The following is a 27,215-nucleotide window of genomic DNA, read 5'->3' on the forward strand; positions in this document are numbered from 1 at the left end:
AGTCCTGACTACCTCCATCTCACACCATACGCTTTAAAAACCATTAGTGCCATTCAACCAAATCCTCAACTGTAAGAGGACACAACACATCAATCACTTATCATAAGTAGTATTCCACTGTGTTTGCCCTTCTTATCCTGCTGAAAAATTCTCTGCCATGCTACTTCTATTCCTGTCCAGGGCCATCATCAGATTAGATCATGCCCTGAGGCAAACAATTAAACATCGCACCTGATGCATTATAAGACAAAAATATAAGAAAATCTCCAATTGCTATTTTGTTTTTATTACAAGAGAAACATTAATGCAAAACGATTACACAATAATATTAATTAATTGTTTGCTCTACAGGGTTATCGCACAATAACAATAAAATTGTTTATAAGCTCTTCTAAATTTAAATTATAAGCTATGTCCACCTCTATCGATATAGTTGCTAGACTAACCAACCCATCTTTCTTGGGTCATTGCTGTTTGCAAATAATTTTTAATCAGTTTAACGTGTAAAAACTTCCTTCTGCACTTACTACGCTAACAGGAATTAGCGTAGTGATGCTGCCTACTGCAATATGGCTGAACGAGCGCCCTCATTAAGCTGTGCCATGAGGCAGTCTGCCTCTATGCTACACCCTGTTGACAGTACTGTTCCTGTTTGTATATCATCTTCCATCAACTATGTCTCAATGATCCCAATAATCTTTGTACAGGTTGAAGCTATCAGTGCCACTAATTTCTGCTTTATTTTGGATACTCCTGGCATTAGTATAAAGAATAATCAATATATTTATAACTATCATTATTCCCTCCAGACTCCAGTGGATTCATCATTACATGATGTATTCCCCCTTCTCGCAAACAGCTATTTCCACAACAGGCCACCTCTGCTATCATCCACCATGATAATTCTAGTTTCACTGCATCAACACATTAACTTGCTCAGAGAAAAACACTCTCTCCAAATGCTTATGTCCTTCCTTCCTCATTTAAATGCAAACTGTCTCTTGCATACAATTCTGCAAATGTCCTTCAAGAATCCAGATAACCCCAGCCTCAGAGGAATTAGAAGGATGAGATATCATCAGTGCTTGAAAACTGGCAAAGGAATATTTATTAGCAGCAATCGCAAGTTACGTATCTCGAGTGAAACAAGAACATAATTCAGTGCAAAGTGATGACAGACAATATCAAGCAGGAACTGCAGGTAAAAAAAATAGGTTATGGAAGAGATATAAGGAGAGGACTGGAGAGCAGATGAATGAAAAATATAAGATTCAGACCAGGGAAATGACTTGTATGGTGTTAAATTGTGATCGATTGAGAATATAGAAATTCCAATCTCTTCATAATTTAACAATCAAAACTAGAGAGATTGAATAAATACATGTGTTTGTCTCTGAGTATACTGTAGTGTAACCTTGTAAATATATCCAAGTTCCATACTCTACAGTTTTCCTTGTCTAAGTATGTTAGAATACTACTGGGTAAGTGTATCAAATATTGTATAATTTACATTAAATTATGTTGTTAGCAAGTTATCTATGAGATATGCCTTTATCATCACAATACCAGTATCAATCAAGGTCAGGATCCTGTCGTGAGTGCAACTAAGTAAATATGTCAAATGTTGTATACCTTACATTAAAATCTGTTGTTCATAAGTTGTCCATAAGATATGCCTTTGTCATCACAATACCAGTATCAATCACGGTCAGAGTCCTGCCGTCTTTGTTTGAATTGAGTTGCATATGGCAATTTTGTCCCACCCTTCAACTTGGGTGGATCGGTCAAGCTTTCAGACCGCTGCAGCATGACTTGTGTAAAGTTTGGAAGGGAGTGTCACCAAAAGGTCCCGGAGCAGTAATACGAGAAGGACAGTTCGCCCTGGCGATCACATACCAACGGTGCAGGAGAGGGGTAAAAGAGAAGGTTCACTAAGACATTTGACCCACGTGAGTAAGGCTTTCAACATTATGTGGATATCGTAGAGTATGGGAATCCCTGTGACCAGTGGGAAATAAAAAGGTCAAGAGCACCCCCCCTCCCGCGCTCGCTCTCTTTTGTTCCTGGATTGTCTCACATTGGGATTCTCGAGGTCATGGGCTGGACGAAGGTGGCAGAACCTCCACTCAGGAGCTGGTTGGATGATGCATCAGCAGAGACAGTAGATCCGAAGTCCCGTAGATTTACAGCAGAGCCAGCCATCCATAGAAGGAGGGCCATGCTTTCGTCATAAGGTCGAGCAGAATTGTCGACAGCAGGAAGACCACTTACCACTGTTTTCAGTTAAGGAAAGGAAAAGGGACATTCTATTGAAGAGAGCCAGCTTCCAACAAGTCAACAACCGTGATGACTTTCGAGATAGATAAGTAGAAACTTTTCATTGCTAGCTGTGGATGAAAGGAATTTGGTTAAGTGATCAATTTAAGGAGAGAGCATTAATGATAACATAAGACAGGACTGTAGCAATCAAAATCTTGAAAGATAAAATATTGTAGTTTCATAGCAGTGCTGAGTTATTGTACTCACTGGGAGAATGTTGAGATGATTCAGAAAAGGTTTTGAAGATTATCATTGAGGTTTAAAATATTACTACTAGAATTTTGTATTGAATTTAATGATAATGCTGATATCCATGATAGCCTGTTTGCATTTAGTTTAGAAGTGATTATTGCCACATGTGTCTAGCCTTGTAAGAAAATTTATTGGTTAATATCATTGATAATACTAAGCTTGGAATGATTGGGCCCAGTTAGAGTTTTAATATCTTAATATATTAACCATTGACTGAAATTGTGTAGTGTTCTAATCTGTATGTATCACATATAACGTTCATCAGGGCCAGCCGTCTCTATAAAGGGGCCCAGGTGCAAGAAACCTTTTGGGGCCCTAAAATATTTTTCAAAGGTAAAAATTAAAGGATTCGAAATAAACGTATTGTAAAACTTTTTACCTGCAAATGATTTTGGCACAGGAAAACAAAAAAAAAAAACACATTCAAAATATAATACATTTCTGCAAATGCGTACCAACTATGCCTACTTGATCGTGGGGCCCAGGTGCATTGCACCCAACGCATCCCCAAGATGGCCGGCCCTGATGTTCATTAAACTTTTGTTTTCTTTAATCTAATCAAGTTGTCTGTGTGTGGAATCTGATGCACTGCTTATAAAAAGATTAATGAGAACCTCAGCAGGGAATTAAGGAATAAGACCTTGGCCATGCCTGCAGATTTAGAATGTCACTTGTGTTCCTTCCTGAGATCATCCTTCTTTTAATATAACTTATAAAATTCATTAGTCCTAAGAGGTGCAGTCCCAAAAAAATAAATATCTTGGAACTTCTTGAGAAACTGATCTCAGGACTCTGAGACATAGGGATGGATTGACTCCTCCCAGAGCCAATTCTCTTGTTAACCAGAGGCATCACATGTTATCAAGAAAGGGTCTTATCAATATCATTATATAAAATTACAAACATCAGTTGAAGGAAGGAAAACGATAAAACAATGGTAAGGAAGGCAAAATTGGAATATAAGAAGAGATTGGCCCTGACATCCAAAGAAAATCCTAAGGAATTTTTTCAATATCTGGCAAGTAGGAGGAGAAATGATTATGGAAAAATGACACTGTTGGATAATGGGAATACAGTGACTGATGTAAAGGACATAGTGGAGTTGTTCATGAACACTACTGGGTTATGTAAGTATAAATCAAAGTAGATTTTACTAGAGGGATGGGGAGGATTCAAGGTTTAGAAGTGCAAGGAGAGAGAGAGAGAGAGTATGCATGTGTGTGTGTGTGTGTGTGTGTGTGTGTGTGTGTGTGTGTGTGTGTGTGTGTGTGTGTGTGTGTTTCAAATACTAAGTACTCTGTATGTAAACAAAGCAATGGAAATTGATGGGATTTTGCCACAGGTTTTGAAAGAATATGCTAAAGAACTGACAACTCCCTTGACCTGCATTTTCAATGAGAGTCTGGCCATGTGAAAGGATGTCCAAGGCTTAGCATGGTAATAGGATGGAAGTATCAAGCTATAAATCAGTTTGCATTTCCTCAGTTGTTAAGATCTTGGAGAAATTTGGGGATCATTTACAGTAATAGGCAGATGAGTATAAGAATTAAGTGGCACTCTTGTTTTAGTAATATGACTATTATTATTATTTAGGCCTCCAAGGAGTCAAAACACTCATCACGGGAGGTTCTTCCTAGGAAACACAAGTCTATCAAGACTCAACGTGGGAGATCCCTCCTAGGAAACACAAAGGCTATCATACCACTGCTTAAACTCATTGACCGATCTCACTCTCACCACTCTATTAGGCAATGCATTCCATGATTCAACCACCCTCCATGCAAAGAAACTACCCCTCACCCTCTTGCTCACAGTTTCCTTTCGTAATTTCCAGGGATGGCCCCTTGTCATCAATCCTTCCTGCTGTTCAACCAAGCGAAAGACCTCCCCAGTGTCAACCCTGTAACCACTTTCAACAGTTTAAAAGTCTCAGTTATATCACCTCTCTTTCTTCTATACACCAAACTCTGCAGTCCACATTCCCTCAGCCGATCCTCATAAACATTATACAGTCCTGAAACTGTCTTTGCTTCTGTACCCTTTCCACAATTAATTTATCCCACTCAAATCCTGGGGACCAAATCTGAGAACAATAGTCTAAGTGTGATCTGATCAGGGTCTTATACAACAGAATGATAACTGTTTTATCTCTGCAGGTCAGCGTCCTTCTCATTACTGCAGCAATCCTTTGTGTTACCTTCACCTCCTTTGCAATATGTCCCTTGAATTTCAGGTTTCTATCAATCATCAACCCCAGATCTCTTGTCTCCCCTACTTCCTCCGGTATATCTACTCCAATAGAGTATGCAGTGTCCCATCGATGTATCCCAAACCTCAAGACCTTACATTTTGCTGCATTAAACTGACACCCCTATTCATTTGCCCTTCTATCTATCTTATTCAAATCCTCTTGCAGGGCTGCCACATCTGCACTATTACTAATAATCATTCCCAGCTTCACATCATCCACAAACAACTGAACATCCCCCTGCAATCCACTGACAATGTCATTGATATAAATGGTTAAACAGTACAGGTCCCAGTACTGAGCCCTGTGGGACCCCACTTGTAACCTTCTGCCTCCTTGAAACTGCCCCACCATACACAACTCTCTGATACCTATTGGACAGCCAATCCTGAATCCAGTTAACCAACCTGACATCCAAACCCATGTGCTGCAACTTAAATATCAGCTTATCATGTGGCACCCTGTCAAATGCATTCACTAAATCCATGAAAATGGCAGTATATGCCTTTCCCTCATCTACTGCTCTTGTAACTTTATTATAAAAGGCTAGCATATTACTAAAACAAGAGCGCCCCCTCACAAATCCATGTTGACACTCACAGATAACATTACCCTCATCTGCCCAATGTTGTATACGGTCCCTAACTAATTTCTCCAAGATCTTAACAACTACTGATGACACACAAACTGGCCTATAATTAGACACTTCCAGTCCACTACTACCCTTATACAATGGCACTATCTTACCTTCCTTCCATTCCCTGGGCACCTGGTGCACCTTTCCTGTAGCCAGACTTTCATTGGACTACCTTTTATAATAAAGTAACAAGAGCAGATGATGAAGGAAGTGCATATTCTGAATTTTTTTTTTATTTTACAAAGGCATGCGGCACGGTACTACATGATAAGTTGATATTTTAGTTGCAGCACATGGGTTTAGATGTGAAATTAGTGAACTGAATTCAGGATTGGCTATCCGATAAGTATCAGAAAGTTGTGTATTGCAGAGCAGTATCAAGGAAACACAAGGTTACAAGTTTATTTTTCACTAAGTTAGACTATAATAAATTTAGTTTAATCCTTTATCCCAGTGAGAGCAAACAAAGTGTGTGCCTGAAAATATCTTCAGGACTGAATAAAGTGTTGTACTATCTTACCTGGGTAAGTAGTACAACAAGTTCTCTAAATCCAGAGTAATTTAATAAAAAAAAAGGTGGCAAACCTTTTGGCAACTCCTATAGGTAAAGATGACCTTGCTACTGCTTCTGCCTAGTATCTCCAACTCTGGGCCTGGCTCCCACTGAAGAGACCTCAAAAGTCAAAACTAGTCTGGGTAGTGGCCAATCCCTTAATGCATAACAGTATACATATCCGCAAGGAGATGTGTTTTGCATTATGGGAGATACTGGGATAGGAGTGTTGGTAGCTTGCTCCACCTTTGCTACAGTTGCCTGGTGTTGTACTACTTACTCAGGTAAGATAGTACAACACTATATTCAGTCCTGAAGATATTTTCAGGTGCAAACTTTGTTTGCTCTCACTGGGATAAAGGATTAAACTAAATTTATTATATCACAAGGTTACAAGTTGGGTGTCCCACATGGCTCAGTACTGTGACCTGTATTGTTTATATCAATGACATTGTCAAATGACTGCAAAGGGATATTCACAGTTGTTTGCAGATGATGCGAAGCTGGGAAGAGTTATTAGTAATATTGCAGATGTGGTAGCCCTATAAAAAGATTTGAATAAACGAGACAGATGGGCATGTGAATGGGGATATCACTTTAATTCAGCTAAATGTAAAGTCTTGAAGTTTGGGATACATTGATGGGAGGCTGCATACTTTATTGCAAGAAGTGGCAGCGGCAAGTGATCTGAGGGTGATGATTGATAGACCTGAAATTAAGGGAACATATTGCAAAGGTGGTGAAGGTAACCAGGAGGATTGCTGCAATACTGAGGAGGACACTAACCTGCAGAGATAAAAGAGTTGTCATTTCATTGTATAAAGCCCTGCTCAGACCACACCTGAACTATTGTGCTCAAATTTGGTCCCCAGGATTTGAAGGGGATAAATTAACCATGGAATGAGTACAGAGGCAGAAAACAAAGTGGTATCAGGAGTACGTAAGGAGATGTGTTTTGCATTATGGGAGATACTGAGATAGGAGTGATGGTAGCTTGGCCACCTTTGCTACGAGTTGCCTGGTGTTGTACTACCTTACCCCAGTCCTGAAGATATTTTCAGCGCACATTTGCATAAAGGATTAAACTAAATTTATTATATTATGTACAATGTCAGTTACGAAGATAGGCTAAGGGAACAGGGACTGTAGAGTTTGGTAGATAGAAGAAGGAGAGGTGATATGATCAAGACTTTTAAGCTGTTGAGAGGGAGTTACAGGGTTGACATAGGACAATTTTTTCATTTGGTGTAACTGGGGGAAGGAGTGAGGAAAAGGGGCAATCCTGGAAGTTACGAAAAGAAGTTGTGAGCAAGAGGGGGGGAAGGAATGATTTCTCTGCATGGAGAGTGGCTGAACCATGGAATGAATTGCCTGCAGTTGTGAGAGCACGAATGGTAAATGAGCTCAAGGAGTCATTTGATACTTTGTATTTTGTAGGGTGGGCCTCACATAATGAGCCTTGTGACTCCATGCAGGTACTGAATCATAATAATAATAATTGAAGAGTCAAGAGAATACAAGAGATATGAAACGGGAAGCGATCACTATTTAGTTTTAAGCAGGATAAAAATGCACTTCATACTTTAAAGAAAAATATCTAACAAAGTTCTACAAATAATCAATTTGAGCAGCTTCAGAAGTGAACTGTTGATTCAAAACTTGTTATTGGAGAAAAAAAAATAGAATCCCAGATTGTTAGAGCAAAGGCCATTTGTATCATATAGCAGTGGTCTCAAACTCAAATTGCATGCGGGCCGAATGCACAATGTGAAAGCAGCTGACAGGCCAGAATTTTTTTTTAACAAAATGAAAGTGAATATATATATATATATATATATATATATTGAACCATACTTACACCTAATGTATGGATACCACCCCTTTATAACCTTTATAATTATGAAACCGTTTTATAACCTTTATAACTTGAGAATAAATAATGACAACCTATTCTCTTTCTTTTATTTATTAAATTTTTCTTCGACACATACAGAAAAATTACATATGTTTGTATGTAAATAATTATAAACTTCTTTATTTCTTACTGCAACTTGACAATTGATGGCGTTTCAATTCTGATAAAGTTTGTAGCCTTGGAGAAAAATTACTAGAAACTATCTTCATCATGGATTGTAGATGCTCATCAGTCAATCAGGTTCTTTTCTTAGACTTATTAATTTTCAACTGCGAAAAAAACTGTTCACATATAAATGTACTCCCAAACAAAGAGATAATTCTTATTGCAAAAATTCGTAACTGAGGGTATTTATCTTTTGACAAATACGAATAAAAGTTAATCAAATCTGTATCTTCAAATCTTTGAATAAGATTTATATCATGCTGTAAATTAAGTAGCTCCATTTGTATATTTTCTGGTGCGTTATTCACATTCGTTTTTAATGGTAATGAAAATAATGTAAAATCGGACTCCAAATCATTAAAATCTTTCTTCAAAATCTTGTCATAATAATGCTATTTTTTTGCATATTTTTGAGATTTTTTCATTTGAAATAATAGGGCGGGATTTAAGATGTAGGAAATGAACGAAATTTTTTTTTATTCTTCCAGTTGTGTTTCCCATAATTGCAATTTAACTTTAAAAGCTTTAATACAAGCATATATGTCAGTGATAAGTTTATTCTTTCCTTGCAGCTCTTTATTAAGAATATTTAAATGGCCGGTTAAGTCAACAGGAAATACTAAATCTGTTATCCATGTATCATTACATAGCTCGTTTGTTTTATTTTTTCGTGTCATGAAAATTTTGATTTCATTTATTAAATCAAAAAACCGTTTTAATACAGCTCCTCAACTTAACCACCTAACCTCATTATAATAAATCATTTCTCTGTACTCACTTTCAATTTCTTCAAGCAATGCAACAAATTCTCAATGATTCAGAGCTCATCCATGGATAAAGTTTACTGTTTTAGTTACTGTTTCCATAACATTATCCATCAGCAAACTTTTGGCACATAGTGCTTCTTGATGAATAATGCAATGTATAGCACAAAATTTACTCTGAAATTTTTCTTCTTTCACTATATTTCTTAATTTTACCGCTACTCCATTTTTTTTTACAAACCATAGCAGCTGCACCATCACTTGCAAATCCAACCATTTTATCCCAACTTAATTTATATTTATCTATTACAGTTTTCATTTCAGAAAAAATATCCTGTACACCAGTTTTTCCTTTCATAGGAATTATTTCCAATAATTCCTCAATTACTTCAAATTCATTAGTAACACCTCATACGAAAACGGCAAGTTGTGCTATATCTGTGATGTCAGTACTCTCATCAACTGCTATTGAGAATGTTGCAAAATCTATACTTTTTTCTTTTAACTGACATCGTAAATCATTAGCGATTTCGTTAATACGTTCTGCTACCGTGTTGGCTGACAAACTAATATTTTTAAATAACTGTAGTTTGTCAGGACAAAGAAGGTCAGCAGACTTAATCAAGCAATCTTTAAGGAATTCGCCATCAGTAAATGGTTTTGATCGTTTTGCAATGATGTGTGCGAGAGCAAAACTTGCGTGAACTGTTACTTCACTGGATTTATTTGCTTCAGTAAAAAAATTTTCTTGTCGTTGCAAACCAGATTTCAGAAACTGTAACTTTTCTACCCTCAATTTGCCTTCCAGCATTTCAAATTTTTCTTCATGATATGTTTCATAATTGCGACGTAAATTGTATTGTTTTGGAACTGATATTTCCTCATTACAAATAAAACATACAATTTTATTGTGCACAACACCACAAAAGTACATAATTTCTCATTTATCTTAAAAAACACGTCCTTCTTTGTCCACTTTTCTTTTACTCTTTGTTAAAGACATGACTTGCAGTTTAATCTGTTAATTAAAATCACTATTATAATTTTATTTAATTCAACAAGATGACTAAAATTAAGGGGATAATAAATCCCACATAGTTTTAAAACCGAATAAGAAACTCAAAGATAGGAATCAGAGAGTTTCTTGCCGAATATAGTAGACTATAAACTATCGGCGAACACTAGCGTTAGCAAATGCAAGTGATCCTAGTACGTAGTACAATCTCGGGCAACTCGTTGCAAAGGTGAGTAAAGTTCAGATCGCTATTCTTAGGTATTTTCCATAATGTAAAAACACATTTCCTAGGAAAAGTATGCTGTTATTACATTATGGAGGGAGGTCACCACCCAGACCGGTTTCAGCCTTTTTTGAGGCCTCATCAGTGAGTGGCTAGACCTAATACCGAAGTGTATAGCGAAAAGAACTTATATACTCTGCGAACGAGTTTTCCAACTAGGTGCAACCATTAAGTTACTTAAGTATAAAGAGCTAATAAGCTTCATTTCGGCAATGAAAACATTACTAAAATTAAGGGGATAATAAATCCCACATAGTTTTAAAACTGAATTTTATTCGGTTTTAAAACTATGTTTTTATCCGAATTTCAGTTTTTATCCGAATTTTAATTCGGTTTTAAAACTATGTGGGATTTATTATCCCCTTAATTTTAGTAATGTTTTCATTGCCGAAATGAAGCTTATTAGCTCTTTATACTTAAGTAACTTAATGGTTGCACCTACTTGGAAAACTCGTTCGCAGAGTATATAAGTTCTTTTCGCTATACACTTCGGTATTAGGTCTAGCCACTCACTGATGGGGATAATGGCTGCCAGTTTGAGACCACTGTCATATAGCATTCAAAATAAAACAATTTTAAAAGTGTATATTGCTAAAATTTTCCAAAATTCCTTTACAGCAGAAAAAAATGCACAATATGAACCTAAATTTGTTTCATTAGCAAATCAATATCATCAATTTTATTAGAAAATAATCTTAATGTTACCTAGTGCTGTACCATACCCAGCTGTTGCTAAGCTACCTGTATTACAATGAGTGATAACAGATACTGGGCAACCAGAACACTTGTCAAGTATATGAGTAGCTCCATGTTTACTAATGAGCTTATTTACCAATATGTCTTCTTGTAGAAGCTTCTCAATTTCATCAATAATGCTAAAAGAAAAACAGTCGTTTGGCTTTACGTAAATACAGTTAAACATATAAACAAATATAAACAAATAAATGCTTTGTAAAATCCAAAAACATGGCAGAATATGCTCTTCCCTCATCAAGTGCTCTTATCACTTTATTATAAAAGACAATCATATTACTAAAACAAGAGCACCCTCTGAACATATCCATGCTTATTCACACAGATAACATCTCATCCTCATCTGTCCAATGCTATAAATGATTCCTCACTAATTTCTCCAAGATCTTAGCAACTACCAAGAAAATAAAAACTGGTCTATAGTTTGATATTTCCATTGTATTACAACTTTACCCTGGGCACCTTTCTCATGACGAGACTCTCATTGAAAATGCAGGCCAAGAGAGTTCTTTAGTACATTCTCTCAAACTCTGAGAAATCCCATCCAGTCGCAAGCTTGCTTTATTTATGTGCAGTATTCAGTATTTGAAACACACTCTCTTCTTACACTTATAAACCTTGAACCTGTCTGATTCCTATAGTATTAAAACCTACTTCTCCAGGATGAAATACTCAAATAAAGTGTTCATTGAACAACTCCATTATGTCCTTTGCATCAGTCACTCCATTCCTATTTTTATCCAACATAATTCTTCCACAATCATTTCTCCTCCCACTGATATAGCAAAAAAATTCTTTAGGAGTTTCTTTGGATTTCAGGGCTAATCTCTTCTTATATTCCAATGTTACCTTCCTTACCATACTAGTTCCTCTCCTGGCCTCAATCTTATATTCTGCATCTGCACTCCACCCATTTTCATATCTCTTTCAAAACTCCTTTTTTTTACCTGCAGTTCCATATGATATTGTTTGTCATCCACTTTACACCAAATTGTGTTCTCTTCTTCACTCATGGTATACAGCTTGCTATTGCTGCTAATAAATATTCCTTCACAAGTTCCCAATCACTAATGATATCTCACTTTTTGAATTTATCCCTCCATAGAACTGCCTTAAGTTGATATCTAAAACTATTACATCACCTGCCTTATAATTCCACATACGTTCCTTTCTCTCTGATACTCCTGCATGTTTATTAAAAACTACATGGTCACGCTCCAACTGGGGTGGGGGGGGGGAAGAGATATGCCATCAGTTATAATCAGCTCTTCTGATGTTATGAATAAATCTAAAACTCTTGAACCTCGTGTTCCTTTAAGATTTGTCCTTCAAGATTTCCAGAAATTCCATTCCTTTATTACTACATGCAGTTTTGTCTTCCCAATTTATACTTCTGTAGTTAAAATCTCCCATAACACTCATTCTTTTTGCACTCTCCAAGGTCAAATGCCTAAACATCTGCTTTTCACCCTGTATGCTCCCTGGCTTGTAGCAACACTCCACTAAATATTCTTTCCTAGCCACTTCTACCTCACACCATATGTTTTCAAAACCATTAGTGTGCCTTCAAAATCCTTCACTCTGAGAGGACATAAGTCATTACTTATCATGAGCAATATTCCACCACCATGTTTTCCTTTCATATCCTGATGAAACATGCTACAAGCTGATACTTCTGTTCCTGCATCCCTCATCGTCTGTCAACCATGTCTCGGAGATCCCAACAATCTTTACAGGCTGATGCTATCAGCATCACCAGTTCATCTCCCTTGCTCTGGATACTCTTGGTATTAGTATAAAGAATCAAGGTGTTGTCACTTATCACTATCCCCTCCAGACTCCACTGGAGTGATCATTACCCCATGTATTCCCCCTTCTCCCCAAGTACCAATTCCCACAAATGGCTACCACTGCTACCATTCACCTTGATAATTCTAGTTTCCCTGCATTAACACATGGACTTATTCAGAGAACAGCATTCTCTTCATATGCAAGCCATCTCTTGCATACAGTTTTTTTCTGTCCTCAAATGGCCTCCAAGCATCCACATATTCCAAGCTTCTCTTCTGACACATTCTGATTATTATGCTATTCATTATTGATGCGCTTCTCCCCAGTTCTACATTATCATACCTGGGCAACAAACTATCTTTTCTCTCTGGCTTTTTTCCGTAAAACCTCAAGCACGAATCTCAGATCTCTTGCCACCCGATTTATGCTGCCTCTGAAGTCATTAGTGCCCACAATCACAATTATCTCATTCATCCTTTCATGTCACTTAATTTTCAGTCACAGTACTGTTCCTCTAGGCAAATATTCCTCAGGCATTCTATCTTGCACATCACATATCATCTAATCTCCACACATCACACTTCTTATTACTCTGTTTCTTCCTTGCTCACCTGCATCCCTCACTCTCTCTCTCTCCTCTAACACTTTCTTTCTTTGTTCCCCTACTTATCTGTTGTCCTGTTATCTCTCCATACCTGGTTCCCAGACTCTCTTGCATTTTTCTGATTCCCTCGTTTACTGGTTCTCCTATTCTCTCTCCTTCTGTCATTCCCACATTTCTCTCTCACTCCTACTCTGATTTGCTTTGCATTTATTGTTTCCAGTCACCTAATCTTGTCTTTCACCCTTCTCAGCTTGTTCCCCAGACATTCCACTTCTTTCAGTGCATCTCTCTCTCTCTCTCTCTCTCTCTCTTTTTCTGTAAGCTACCTAATTTTATTCACCATTCATCCACCCAATTAAATCCATCTTCGAAATCTTCACAATGTTTCAAACTTATATATTCCCTACTTTTATTTTATCATTTATATTCTGCTTGTTATCCTCACCCACAAACACACTACTCATTTCTCTCGGTTAGTATTCACCCATTTCTGACATAACACATCTGAGGTCCATTATATTAATATCTAAATCACAAAGTTTTTCCCATTTTTCTACATTTTCCATTAATTCATCCATTAATCCAATAAATAATAAATTAATCCATTAAATTTGGGGAAACCGTTTGTATGTCTTTTCCACCTTTTTGCCTTAAGAATTCCTTTAAACTCTATTTCTCCCCTAAACTTCCAACTCTGAGAAAGTTTTTTGTTCTAATCAACAGCACAGCTGTTCTATTTATCTCTCTCATGATATCGCCTTCCTCTTTGGAAATACTTCAAATTGCACTGCTGGCTGGTGTGGCAATTAACTTTATGGCAAAAACAAATGTAAAATCATAGTTTGTTGTTGAAAACAAGCTACAGTTCTTTACTGGCATAAACACTGGAATAATATTTTCTTCATCATCATCATCAAATTCATGACATGTGCCCTCAAGGGGTGTACAGGATATGATAGTACTTCATGAAAAATTTACCTCATTACTAACTTCCTATCTACAATTTTCCTCCAAATCAGTCTGTAACTTGTCAAGACTCCAACATCATTATCAGATCTTACATTTCTATCATCTAAGGCATTTTTGTACCGTGTCAATCCACCTATATCTTGGTCTTCCCAGGGTCGTTTTCCTGCCAACCTGGCAGAGAAAACTTGTTTTGCTAATCTTTCCTGCCCATTCTGTTCAAGTGACCATACAACCTGAGATTAGCTTTGCTAACGCATTCCTGGATGCTGACAATGTCAAGTTCTTTCCTAATATCCTCGTTTTTAATATGATATTGCCATTGATACCATCTGTTAAAGCCTGTAATCTTTCTCAGGACTCTCATATCTGCAGTCTCTAGTCTTTGGTCAAGTGTTTTACTTTTGACCCAGCTCTCAGATCCATAAGTTAAAACTGGTTTGAACACTGTGTTGTATACAGCTAATTTAGTGTTCCGACTAATTTCTCTCTTATTCCATATGAATTTATTCAATCGACTTCCTACAATACCAGCTTTGTTGATTCTGTTGTCTATTTCCATATTTAATTTAACATCTTCACTAAAAATCGTGCCTTTAAAGCTGAAATGTTTTACTTGTTCCACAGGTTCCCCATTCAAAACACAGTTAACATTTTCAAAGATTCTACCTATTTTCATTGTCTTTGTCTTTTTATTGCTGACCTTCATACCATATCTATTACAACAGCTATTGAATTTAGTCAGAGAATCTTGCAGACTTGTAGCAGATTTATTTAGAAGTATAACATCATCTGCATAAAGCAAAGAGCAGACATTAACATCCCCAATTCTGATATCATGTTTAATACCACTTTCCTTCATAATGTGATCCATATAGATAATGTACATCATTGTCTCACACCATATTTGACATTAAACCATCTTCCTGTACTTCCTTCAATTCTAACTGCTGACTTGCAATTCAAATAAAGACTAAGTATTGCTTGATATATGCCCCATTGACACCATAATATAACTGTAGTGTATTGAATAGCTTCTCTCTTGACACCTTTTCGTATGCCTTTTCCAGATCGACAAAACTTAAATACAGATCTTTGTTATATTCCCACGCTTTCTCAACTAATTGTCATAAAGTGAAGATCTGATCCTGACAGCCTCTATTTGGTCTGAATCCAGCTTATTCTTCACCAAGCTCTTCTTCCACAATTATTCTCAACCGTTTCTCAAGTATACTGGCATAAATCTTGATCGGAACACTCAGCAGGGAAATACCTCTATAATTCTCACATTCAGTTTTATTTCCCTTTTTATATATGGGTACTATTAGAGCTCTACTCCAATCATCAGGAATTCGTCCCTTTGTCCAGGCCTTCTGAACTATGCACTGCAGCCACTGTAAGACTTTTATACCACCATACTTCAGCATTTCTGGTCAAATATCATCTACTCCTGCTGCCTTTCCACATTTCAATCCTTTGATGGCTTTTTCTACTTCAAGTATGGGTATGTATTCCTGACTGTATGCCTGTTGAGTGTTTTTTACCACTGTGCTATCACTGCTTGTTTCATTTAGCAATTTTTTGAAGTAATTACACCATACTTCAAGGATATCTTTCCCCCCCCATTTTCATGTCATCTTTATCATCTCTAACTCCTTTTACAGCACTCTTTCCTCCATTTCTAAGCTTCTTCAACAACCTCCAGAATATCTTACCACCTTCTTGATATTTATATTTATGTTCTTGCCAAAATCTTCCCATGAATTTTGTTTAGCTAGTTTTACACAGTGTTTAGCTTTCTTACATTTGTCTCTGTATTCTCTAAGAGCAAACTTAGTAAGCTGACTTTTTTGCCAGAAACTTTTGATATGCTTTCTTCTTTTCCTTCACTGCCTCTTTAACTTCCTGTGTCCACCATGGAGTTCTGATTTTTCTATCCTTGCAGACAACCTCACCACATGCCTATCTGGCTGAATCAATCAGGGTTTTCTTCAAGGTTTGCCACTGAATCTCCAAGATTTGGTTGCTGTTCTGAAACTCTTTCATTTTTTCTTCAATAATCTTTGTGTATTTAGTCCACAGTTCACATCTGAGAGCTGCTCAATTTTTATTTGCTTTAAAACTTTCTTACATGTCATTTTTTTCAATATGAAATTCAATTTTATTCTGCTCAAGACTAAATAGTGATCACTTCCAATTTCAAATCCTCTGTACACTCTGGTGTCCAGCACCAGGGAGAAAACATCACTATCAACAATAACATTGTCAATGATACTTTTCTTATTCCTTGCCTCTTCTCTCCATGTGAATTTGTGCACAATTTTATGTTGGAACATGGTGTTAGTAATAACCAGTCCATGTCCTGAGCAAAAATCCAACAGGTATTTGCCATTATTATTAGCTTCACTCTTTTCTCCAAATTTCCCCAAAACATTTTTGTATGTCTGACAATCACTTCCTACTCTGCTATTTAGATCCCCAATAAGGACCAACTTTTCCTTTTTCACTGTGTCAGTAGCTTTTTCTCTAGAGCCTAAAAAATTCCTTCTACCTAAGTAGAGCCTTCTGTGGAACCATAGGCACAAATAAGTCTCATTGTCCAGTTCCACATTCCGATATTTGCCCACATCACTCTACTTGACGCTGCCTGCCATTCAAGAAGATGACCCTCGTATTTTGTGTTGAATATTATGGCTACTCCTTCTTTTCCTTAATTGTCATTGCCTAAATATAGCATTTTGTATTTATTGCTCAGAAAGATCTCACCAGTTTTTGTTTCAGTCACCCGTATTATGTTGATCTGGTAATTATCTAGCAGCTAGCTCCATTTCTTTGCCTTTCAGGCTTCTTATGATGATAGTACCGATCTTTAACTCTGGTGATGTTGAGTTGGGGTGTTTTTTCAGATTTGTTCCAGTAGCTGACTTTTCACTGTTCGCCCTGGTTCCCTGGCAAAAACAACAGGGGGGGGGGGGAATTGTTTAACCAGGCGATGCCCCAGCCGGCATGAAATTTTGTCATGTTGTACCATCATTTTGTATACTGGTTTAAGCCAATAACAATACAATTTCGTCAGCTAAATCCCAAATTGCCAGCTCATCCTTGTTCGTTCAGTATCCAGGTAGATACCTAACAGGGTGCACCACGAGAAGGTGAGGAATGGACATTAAGTCAGAAGCCCTGGTCGGTTCTCTACATTCCTTTAAAGGCTATGTGGAGGTCTCCTCTCAGTTATACGGCTTTGACCCTTAAGCACCCTTTTCTTCTCTTGTTTTAAGTTATCGAAACAAAACTAAATTTGATATGAGACCTTTTTTTATAAATAAATATTATAATTAAGTAGTTTGCAACAGGCCATAACTATACAGAGATTTCTTTTATATAATAACATTAGTAATGAAATTTCTAATTGCAAGAAATAATATAGTTTTGCTATACATTTAGTAAATATTTACATATATAATAATACTAAAAGGTATGATTTCCTTTTTATTTATGTATTTATTCAAAATTGGATTGCTAAAAATAAACAAAAAATTGTAAGATAATTTGATATTGTTAAGTTACAGATATTCCTACATGTTCCATGGAGCAAGATGGCATCTGAAGTAAAGGTAAAGTTCTTTCGATTGGAAGTGCCTTTAGAAATGCTCAATTAAATGTACTTCTGTTGTCTGAGTGATTATTCTTCATGCCTACTTCAGCAAGATGAGTTAAAAATGCAATAAGGAAAGCTTCCTAAGAAGACATGCAAGTGTGCTAGTCAAGTGAGATCTTGAACTTCAACTGTATTTTGAGGAATTTGAAAGTAACATGGACACAATGAATGAGTGAGCAGATATAAATAAAATAAAGCAAAATAAATAGGACAGTGATAAAATAAATGCTGCAAAGGAAGCTCTTCCCATATAATCCAGTGACACTACAGAACTTTTAGCTGAATGCTATGTTCAATTTGTTTTGCATATTATTTAATGTCATTCCTCAGAAATAAATTTAATTGAAAGAATTGTGCTCAGTGTGTAATACTTAGAATGGCCACTTAATTGTTTTTGCATGTGTTAAGAAATCTGATAAATAGAACTTCTTCTGCTTCTTCCCATAGTACACAAAGAGCATCGAGTAGCTGTCAGAAAATATTCGGTGCAGAAATATTCCACTCAGTCCATGATTGATACTTTGCTTTCAGCTCTGTAAGTGGAAGCACCCACCCAATTTTTTATATTGTCTGTCTGGTTTATTATCATTCTGCCTATTTTTTCTAGATCCTAGAATAAGTCCTTCAAGAACTTGCATTGGGAGACCATTAGATTCTACTGGTATGATCAAGCCAGATGAGTTATTCCTTTTGTTATTATGATGTGATCTGTTGGTCCAGCAAAAGAAATCATTTTTTGTCTTCAAAATTTGTGACATGATCAGTGTATGGTATCTTCAAGAGTCTTCTATAGTGCTTCATTTCAAATGCCAGATAGAAGCACTGAGTTATCCAATTTGTCAATAAGGCATAATCTGTTTGTAATTGTAAGTTGTTATCTGTCCATAGTGGTTTCAGTTTATGGAGTGCTGTTGTTTCTTTTGCACTTTTTGTTCTAATATCCTGTCTTGATCTTGCATCTTAATTAAAGATATTGCCTACGTATTTAAAGTTCTTGACTTGTTCTATAGGTGTATCCCTGGGTAGGATTTTTTCCATGCCTGCTATTGCACTTTCTTGAACTTCTGAACAGATATTTGTCATTGTTTTGATTTTTGGGTACTTACAGTTAAACCATATTTTTTTAAGAGTATGAGCTAATTTTGTGGTGATTTCCTGATTATTTGATTTGTTTTCTGTTAGGAAATCAATATCATCAACATACTTTAAATGTTTCTTCTTCTTACTATCACTCCATTATCACAGTTCTCCAGAGCTTCATTTACAACATTTAAGGAAGCAGTTAAATAACATAGATGATAACTTGCACCCTTGTCTCATTCCACACTACATTAGAAAGGGAATGCAATAATTTCTTTTGAATTCAACCATCATTTCAGATGAATATATGGATTTATTAAATTTATTTTGTTTTATATTCCATAATGTTGCAGAATTTTCAAAGGGCATCATGCCGAATAAAATCAATGACTTTCTGTAGGTCAGTAAAATTATTACACATTACTACATATTTTTCTCCAGCCATATGGAGTGTGAATATATGGTCAAGTGTTCTGTTTTTTTCTAAATTCAGCATGGAAGTCTGAAATATTGGATTCCACTTAAATATGTAAGATGTCCAAAAATATTTTGCTCGGATGAAGCTAGTTGTCCTAAAATTATCATTCTTAGCTGTTTCCTTTTTTTTTTTTTTTTTTTGAAATGGGAATAAGAATAACTGTGCCAGTCTTTTGGTTAGATCTCAGTGTTTGACACCTGCTGGCATATTTTGCTAAGAACGCTAACAATAGGTTCTTCCCTAATTACTGAGTATGAACTATTGTCAATTCCTGGTGTTTTTCATCTTCTGTATATGGTGTATACATCAAGGCGTATATGATGGGGATAAGTGGTGTGGCTCAGAGATTTTAAGTTGTTTAATGATGCAAAATTTGGGAGAAGATTTGAATAGACATTTATCTTGGATGAATGAGTGTAGTTGAATTTTTAATGTTATTAAGTGCAATATGCTGCTACACTTTAGATTAGAAGCATAAGACTGTATACTGTGTTAACGGAACTGTGCTTCAGAAAGTGAATGAGATTTGAGATCTGGGGATAATGACTGACGGTCTAGATGAACTGAAGATTAGATGGCACATTGCATTGTTGCTGTGATAAAGAGTACATTAACAAGTAGGGATACTGAAGTGGTTGTGCCACTATATAAAACATTGGTCAGAGCACTGTTTTTCACTGTAATTGAAAACCAGTGAGTGTTCAAAGATAAATGACCAAGGCACTTCAGGGCTCTAGAATCTTTCACTTCCCTCCCAAGGAATTCTCTGCCCACCCTTAAAAAACCCAGGTTTAAAATTTACACATCTCCTCCCTCACCGAAAATTCTCCCACATCTCTTTATCCCCACTTTTCCAACCCCCCCTTCCTTTCAGTCATACTTTAACAGCAGATAAATGTATATCACCATATGTTGGATGCTGTTGAAAAAGAAGACAACCAGCAACATCCTACTATTATGTCTGAATTATTCTTCCTATATATTCTTCATATATCTGTCAAAAAAATGTATAAACACTTGAGTAAAAAAGCCAATGACATTATATAAAAGGGGTAATCCTAAACAAAAATAGGCTAAATAGCCATAAAAATAATATTTACTTAGAGGAGTAACATGGAATTTTTCCAGAAATAATACCTATATTAACTTAGTATTTTTTCTTCCTTTCTTACTTCATATATATATGCTGAACATGTAATTTATGCTCGTGTATATATAAAGAGTCCGTCAAAAAAATGTATACACATTTCAGCAAAAGAAAAACCTGTATAAAAATTGTAATACTAAATTCATACAGACATCAAGGGATGAATACAAGTCACCTTTGACTTCTACAATTACACGAGGTGCTCAAAGTGGTTACCATTAGCATCCAGACACTTATTATGATGAACTACTGCTTGGGCAATGTTGACCAAAGTGTCCAGTGGGATTGCTGTGCATGCCATTTCAATTTCTTTCCGATGGGCCACCAGTGTAGATGGTTTTCTACAATATACTACATCCTTTAGAGTCCCCCCATAGATAGAGTCCAAGGATGTTAAATCAGGAGAATGTGGGGGGGGGGATTAAACTGCACCTCTTTGTCCTATCCGTTGTCCCTGCAAACTCTCATCGAGGTAAACTCTCACATCCCAGTGGTGGTGCACCAGCTTGTTGGAAGAGAAATTGATCATTCCCATAAAGTGCATCAATGGCAGGTAAAATAAAATGGATGTGCGTAGCATGTCTAGGTACACTTGACCAGTAACAGTACCCTAGATGACAAACCACTTCAGACATTGAGCCCTGCAAAATTGACTGTCTTGTCCACACGAACACCCAGGTTTTTTCAAGCCAAGTAAACACAATTATGCCGATTCACTGTTCCATTAAGCTTAAATTGTGCTTCATCAGACCAAACCATCTTCCTCACAAACTCCCCATCTACCATGTGTTGAAACCACTCAAAATACTGCATTCTTCGATCAGGATTGTCTTCATTCATTGCATGTAATAATCCTGTAATGTAAACTTTCCTTTCAGTGCTTTAAGAATGCACTGTATGCTTGCACTGCTAACTCCTGTCTACACATTGTGTGGTAGACTTCTGTGGCGAGCGTATAAACTGTTTCAACACCATAGCCGAGGAAGCAGGACTTGTTGCTGTGCAAGGCCTCCCGGATCTTCCCTTGTGCACATCACGCACGGTACCATGGATCTCAAACTTATCACGAATATGTGCAATTGTCAGGCATGTTGGAGGTTGTATTGCAAACTCGTCTCCATTGTTGTTGAACTTCACCAACATTCTCAAATTTGAATGTGAATACCACTTTAAAACGGTCTTGCATTCCTCGAACGAAATCATGCCTTGGCCATTTTGTTTGACTGTCCTACCAGTCACGTGTTGATGCTAGTATTCATGTGAGTAACATCTTTTGAAAGAACATCATACTACACATTGCTACTATAATTTGATCCAACTTTGAAAAAAGTCCATAGACAACATCTGTTAAAGTGTATATGTTTTTTTTTTGATGGACTCTGTATGTATTGTAAAAAAGAAAATGAACACAATAAGTAAATCATGATTATGTGAGATTTTTACAACAGGACTGGTTGGCAGCAATGAACTTCATGATGGTATCTGTACCTCTATTGAAGAATGGCAAATAGATCATTATTTAATAAAAGATCTTGAAGTCTAGAATGTCTGAGTACTATAGAGTTTGTGAAATAAAGAGGACAAAAGAATGTAGTGTAAGTATATGCTATTGTGTGTGTGTATGTGTGTATACACACTGTATACTATATTGTGCGAGTTCTGTTGCCACTGGCTACAACGCTTTCTGCATTGAAATAAATGAATCGGTGCACAAGCTATTTATCAACCTCAACCAGCCTTTTTCTGTTCACTGTTCCTCCCTTCTGTAAAACAGCTCCTGAACTTAGGCAAATGAGTCGAAAACCTCAAACAGCATATCATTGCTATGAACTAAACTTGTTCCTTGAAAATATAAGCACTGGAAGCTAACTCAAACTAATTAATGACCAGCGCAAGTTCATCCTTTCCTGTGAATGAACTCTACGACCTAATCGCATCAATGGTACATGACTCATTGGAGACCAAAAACAAAAAATTCAATGCCATTATTTTGAACTTTCCAATGGCAAATGGAAAAACCACTAAAAGAATTCCCAAAAGAAGGGAGAAAGGGATTCTCCCTTCTTTTGGGAATTTAGGAAATTGGGAGAAGGGGGTCGACATCAGGTAGTGGTGAGCCCAGTGGAGTCTAGCGGGGATAATGCTGGGTATAAAAATAGTGGCATTTTTATGCTTTATACTATTTATACTAATGCCAGGAGTATCCGGATTAAAAGAGAGGGAATTGGTGGTGCTGATAGTATCAGCTTGGATAAAGATTATTGGGATCACTGAGACGTGGTTGACAGAAGAGGATATAATAACAGGAATAGGAGCAAGATACAGCATTTTTCAGCAAGATAGGAAGGGAAAGCGTGGTGGTGGTAGAGTACTGCTTATGATAAGTGACGACTTATGTCCTATAAGAGTGAAGGCTTTGAAAGGCAGTGACACTAATGATTTTGAAAGCATATGGTGTGAGATAGAGATAGGCAAGATGGGATATTTAGTGGGGTGTAGCTACAAACCAAGGAGCACAGAGGGTGGGGACCATGAGATGTTTAGACAGTTGAGCTTGGCAAGTGCAAGAAGAATGATTGTTATGGGAGATTTAACTACAGCAGTATAAGTAGGAAAGAGGAAAATACATGTAGTAATAAGGAAATGGAATTTCTAGAATTCTTGAGGGACAAATATCTTAGGCAACATGTCATAAAGGGAACAAGAGGTTCAACAGTTTTGGATTTGGTCATAGAATCAGAAGAGCTGATAATAAGTGAGATGACATCTCTCCCACCAGTTGGAGAGAGTGACCACGTGGTTTTGACTTGAAAGATGAATAGACCTGCAGGAGTATCAAAGAGACGGAAATATATGTGGAATCATAAGGCAGGTGATTACAATAGTCTTAGACGTTAACTTGGGGAAGTTTCATGGAAGGAGGAATTGGAAGGGCGGGATATCATTAGTGCTTGAGAAATTGTGAAGGAATATTTGTTAGCAACAATAGTAAGATGTATTACACAAGTGAAGAAGAGGACACAATTTGGTGCAAAGTGGATGACAAACAATATTAAACAGGAGCTGCATGTGAAAAAGAGGCTGTGGAAAAGATATAAGGAGACAGGTGAAGAGCAGATACATGAAGAATATAACATGCAGGCCAGAAGTGTGACTGGTATGGTAAGGAAGGCAAATCTGTAATATGAGAAAAGATTGGCCCTAGGATCCAAAGAAAATACTAGGGAATTTTTCATCTATGTGGCCAGTAGGAGGAGAAATGATTGTGAAAGAATGATATTGTGGGATAAAAACTGGGAATAGAGTGTCTGATGCAAAGGACATAGTGGAATTGTTCAATGAACAGTTTATTGGTGTATTTCATCCTGGAGGAGTGAATTTTAATACTAGAGGGATAGGGCAGATTTGAGATTTAGAGGTGCAGGAGGAAAACGTGTGTGTTCCAAATACTGAGTACTCTGAATGTCAGTAAAGCTGTAAGATGGGATGGTATTTCACCACAAGTTCTGAGAGAATGTACTAAGGAACTGACAGCTCCTTTGACCTGGCTTTTCAATGAAAGTCTGGCAACAGGAAAGATGCCCAGGGAATGGAAGGAAGGTAAGATAGTGCCATTGCATGAGGGAGGTAGCAAACAGGAAGTGTCTAATTATAGACCAGTTTGTGTATCATCAGTAGTTATTAAGATCTTGAAGAAATTAGTTAGGGACCATTTACAACATTGGGCAGATGAGGGTAATGTTATCTGTGAGAGTCAACATGGATTTGTGAGGGGGCGCTCTTGTTTTAGTAATATGCTAGCTTTTATATCAATAATAAAGTTACAAGAGCAGTAGATGAAAGAAAGGCATATACTGCCATTTTCTTGGATTTAATGAAGGCATTTTACATGGTGCCAAATGAGCTGATATTTAAGTTGCAGCACATTGGTTTGGGTGTCAGGTTGGTCAACTGGATTCAGGATTGACAGTCCGGTAGGTATCAGAGAGTTGTGTATGGTGGGGCAGTTTCAAGTAGGCAGAGGGTTACAAGAGGGGGTCCCACAGGGCTCCATACTGGGACCTATATTGTTTAACCTTTTTTTTATCGATGACATTGTCAGTGGATTCAGGGGGTTGTTCAGTTGTTTGCAGATGATGTGAAGCTTGGAAGGTTTATTAGTAATAGTGCATGTGTGGTAGTCATGCAAGAGGATTTGAATAAGCTAGACAGATGGGCAAATGAATAGGGAAGCAGTTTAATGCAGCAAAATGTAAGGTCTTGAGGTTTGGGACACATCGATGGGACGATGTATACTCTATTGGAGGAGATATACTAAAGGAAGTAGGGGAAACAAGAGATCTGGGGTTGATGATTGATAGAAACCTGAAATTCAAGGGCATATTACAAAGGTGGTGAAGGTAACACAAAGGATTGCTGCAATAATGAGAAGGAAGCTGAACTGCAGAGATAAGAGTTATCATTCCGTTGTATAAGACCCTGATCAGACCACACTCAGACTATTGTTCTCAGATTTGGTCCCCAGGATTTGAAGGGGATAATTTAACTGTGGAAAAGGTATAGAAGCAGATAACAATGACAGTTTCAAGACTGTACAATGTTAGTTATGAGGATCGGCTGAGGGAATGTGGACTGCAGAGTTTGGTGGATAGAAGAAGGGGAGGTGATATAACTGAGACTTTTAAACTGTTGACAGGTGGTTACAGGGTGACACTGGGAGTTCTTTCGCTTGGTTGAACAGCAGGGAGTGATGACAAGGGGGGGCATCCCTGGAAGTTAGGAAAGGAAACTGTGAGCAAGAGGGTGAGGAGTGGTTTCTTTGCATGGATGGTTGTTGAACCACGGAATGCATTGCCTGATAGAGTGGTGAGAGCGAGATCGATAAATGAGTTTAAGGAGTGGTATGATTTGTGTTTCCTAGGAGGGTCCTCCCACGTTAAGTCTTGATGGATGTGTTTCCTAGGACGGACCTGCCACGACAAGTCTTTTGACTCCTTTTGGGCCTAAATAATAATAATAATTATAATTATGGTTTTTTATTATCATAATAGTTAAGAAGGCCTGGACAGAGGGGTGAATTCCAGATGATTAAAATAGAGCTCTCATAGTACCCATATATAAAATGGGCCTAAAACTGAATGTGAGAATTACAGAGGTATTTCTCTATTGAGTGTTCCTGGAAGATTTATGGCAATATACTTAAGAAATGGTTGAGATGGATTGTGGAAGAGAAGTCTGGTGAAGAACAAGCTGGATTCAGGCCAAATAGAGGCTGTGACGATCAGATTTTCATTTTACGACAAATAGTTGAGAAGTAATGGGAATATTGGTGGGATTAGGCTAGAAGAAACTGATAAGGCTAGGAATCTTGGGGTGTTAATAGATAGGAAGTTGAAGTTCAGGGGTCATGTGGCAAAGATTGCAAACACAACTCAAAAGATAATTGCAATGCTAAAACGAATGTTCACATGTAAAGATAAGGATGATATTTTGCCTCTTTACAAGTCCTTGATAAGACCTCACTTCGACTACTGTGCGCAAGTCTGGTCATGAGAAAGATTAGAGGCATGAACTGATGGCATCAATGGCAATATCATATTAAAAATGAGAAAAGCAGAAGAGAACTTGACATTGCTAACATCCAGGAATGTGTTAGCAGAGCTAATCTCAGGTGGTATGGTCACTTAAACAGAATGGGAGAGGAAAGATTAGCAAAACAAATGTTCTCTGCCAGGTTGGCAGGAAAAAGACCCAGAGGAAGACCAAAATATAGGTGGACCGATACAGTAAAAAAGTACCTTAGAAGTTAGAAATATAAGATCTCACAATGTTGAAGTCTTGAAAGGTAACAGATAATAAGGAAAATTGTAGACAGGAAGTTAGTAATGATGTAAATTTTTCATGTAGTACTATCATATCCTTGTATCCTATCATATGATGATGGTTTCTTTATTGTTGTATAACTTCTTAAAGGTAGCTACTTGTTTATGTCATATTGTTTTTTGGGGTTTATTTTTAGTGAGAACGATTGCTATGTCTCATTGAATATTACTGACTACTGCAGGAGGCAGACTGCAGATCCCGAATTCTATATTTGCCATAATTTCTAGTTTTGGTACTTGTTTCACTGATACATACCAGCAAAGTTATGATTTTCAGTGAGAGTGCTAGCAGCTTCTTCCTTGAGTGTTGGTGATGGTTATGTTAGCTTAATGCAACTAAATGTGAAGTTTTAACACTTGGGATCCTTGGATGTGATGCTTCATTCTCACTTTTTTCTCACTTCATTCTCACTGCTTTTCCTATTATATGTTTTACTTCATGAATATGATCAATTATGTTAAAGCCTAATCTTTCCTTTCCCATTCCATTTAAGTAAATATCAAAAATGCTGTTAGCAGAGCAATTCTGATATTCACTCAAAAATCAAACCAGGCAAAAGCAAAGTAACTGCAAAAGCAAAGTAAAAATCAACAATGTAAATATGTCTGTGACAGAATAAAACATTATAATCCATATTGTTCTGAAGTCCTAAAGACATTTTTATACATATTAAAACATTTAAATAAAATTAAATCACATTAACT

General features: G+C 36.9%; 1 protein-coding gene across 2 annotated transcripts in view; it reads right to left on the reverse strand.

The window, feature by feature from the left end:
- The window catches only part of LOC150104577 (methylthioribose-1-phosphate isomerase), a 147,141-nt gene that overhangs the window by 84,074 nt on the left and 35,852 nt on the right, over positions 1-27,215 (reverse strand). For both annotated transcript variants that reach the window (XM_090395789.1, XM_090395790.1), the window contains exon 4: positions 10,857-11,026. In XM_090395789.1, the coding sequence (XP_090251915.1) occupies positions 10,857-11,026 (170 nt within the window). The remainder of the gene's footprint in view (positions 1-10,856; positions 11,027-27,215) is intronic.

Source organism: Typopeltis vanoorti, chromosome 7 (assembly GCF_054136105.1).
Source record: "Typopeltis vanoorti isolate ZY-2024b chromosome 7, IOZ_Tvanoo_1.0, whole genome shotgun sequence".
Lineage (NCBI taxonomy): Eukaryota > Metazoa > Arthropoda > Arachnida > Uropygi > Thelyphonidae > Typopeltis > Typopeltis vanoorti.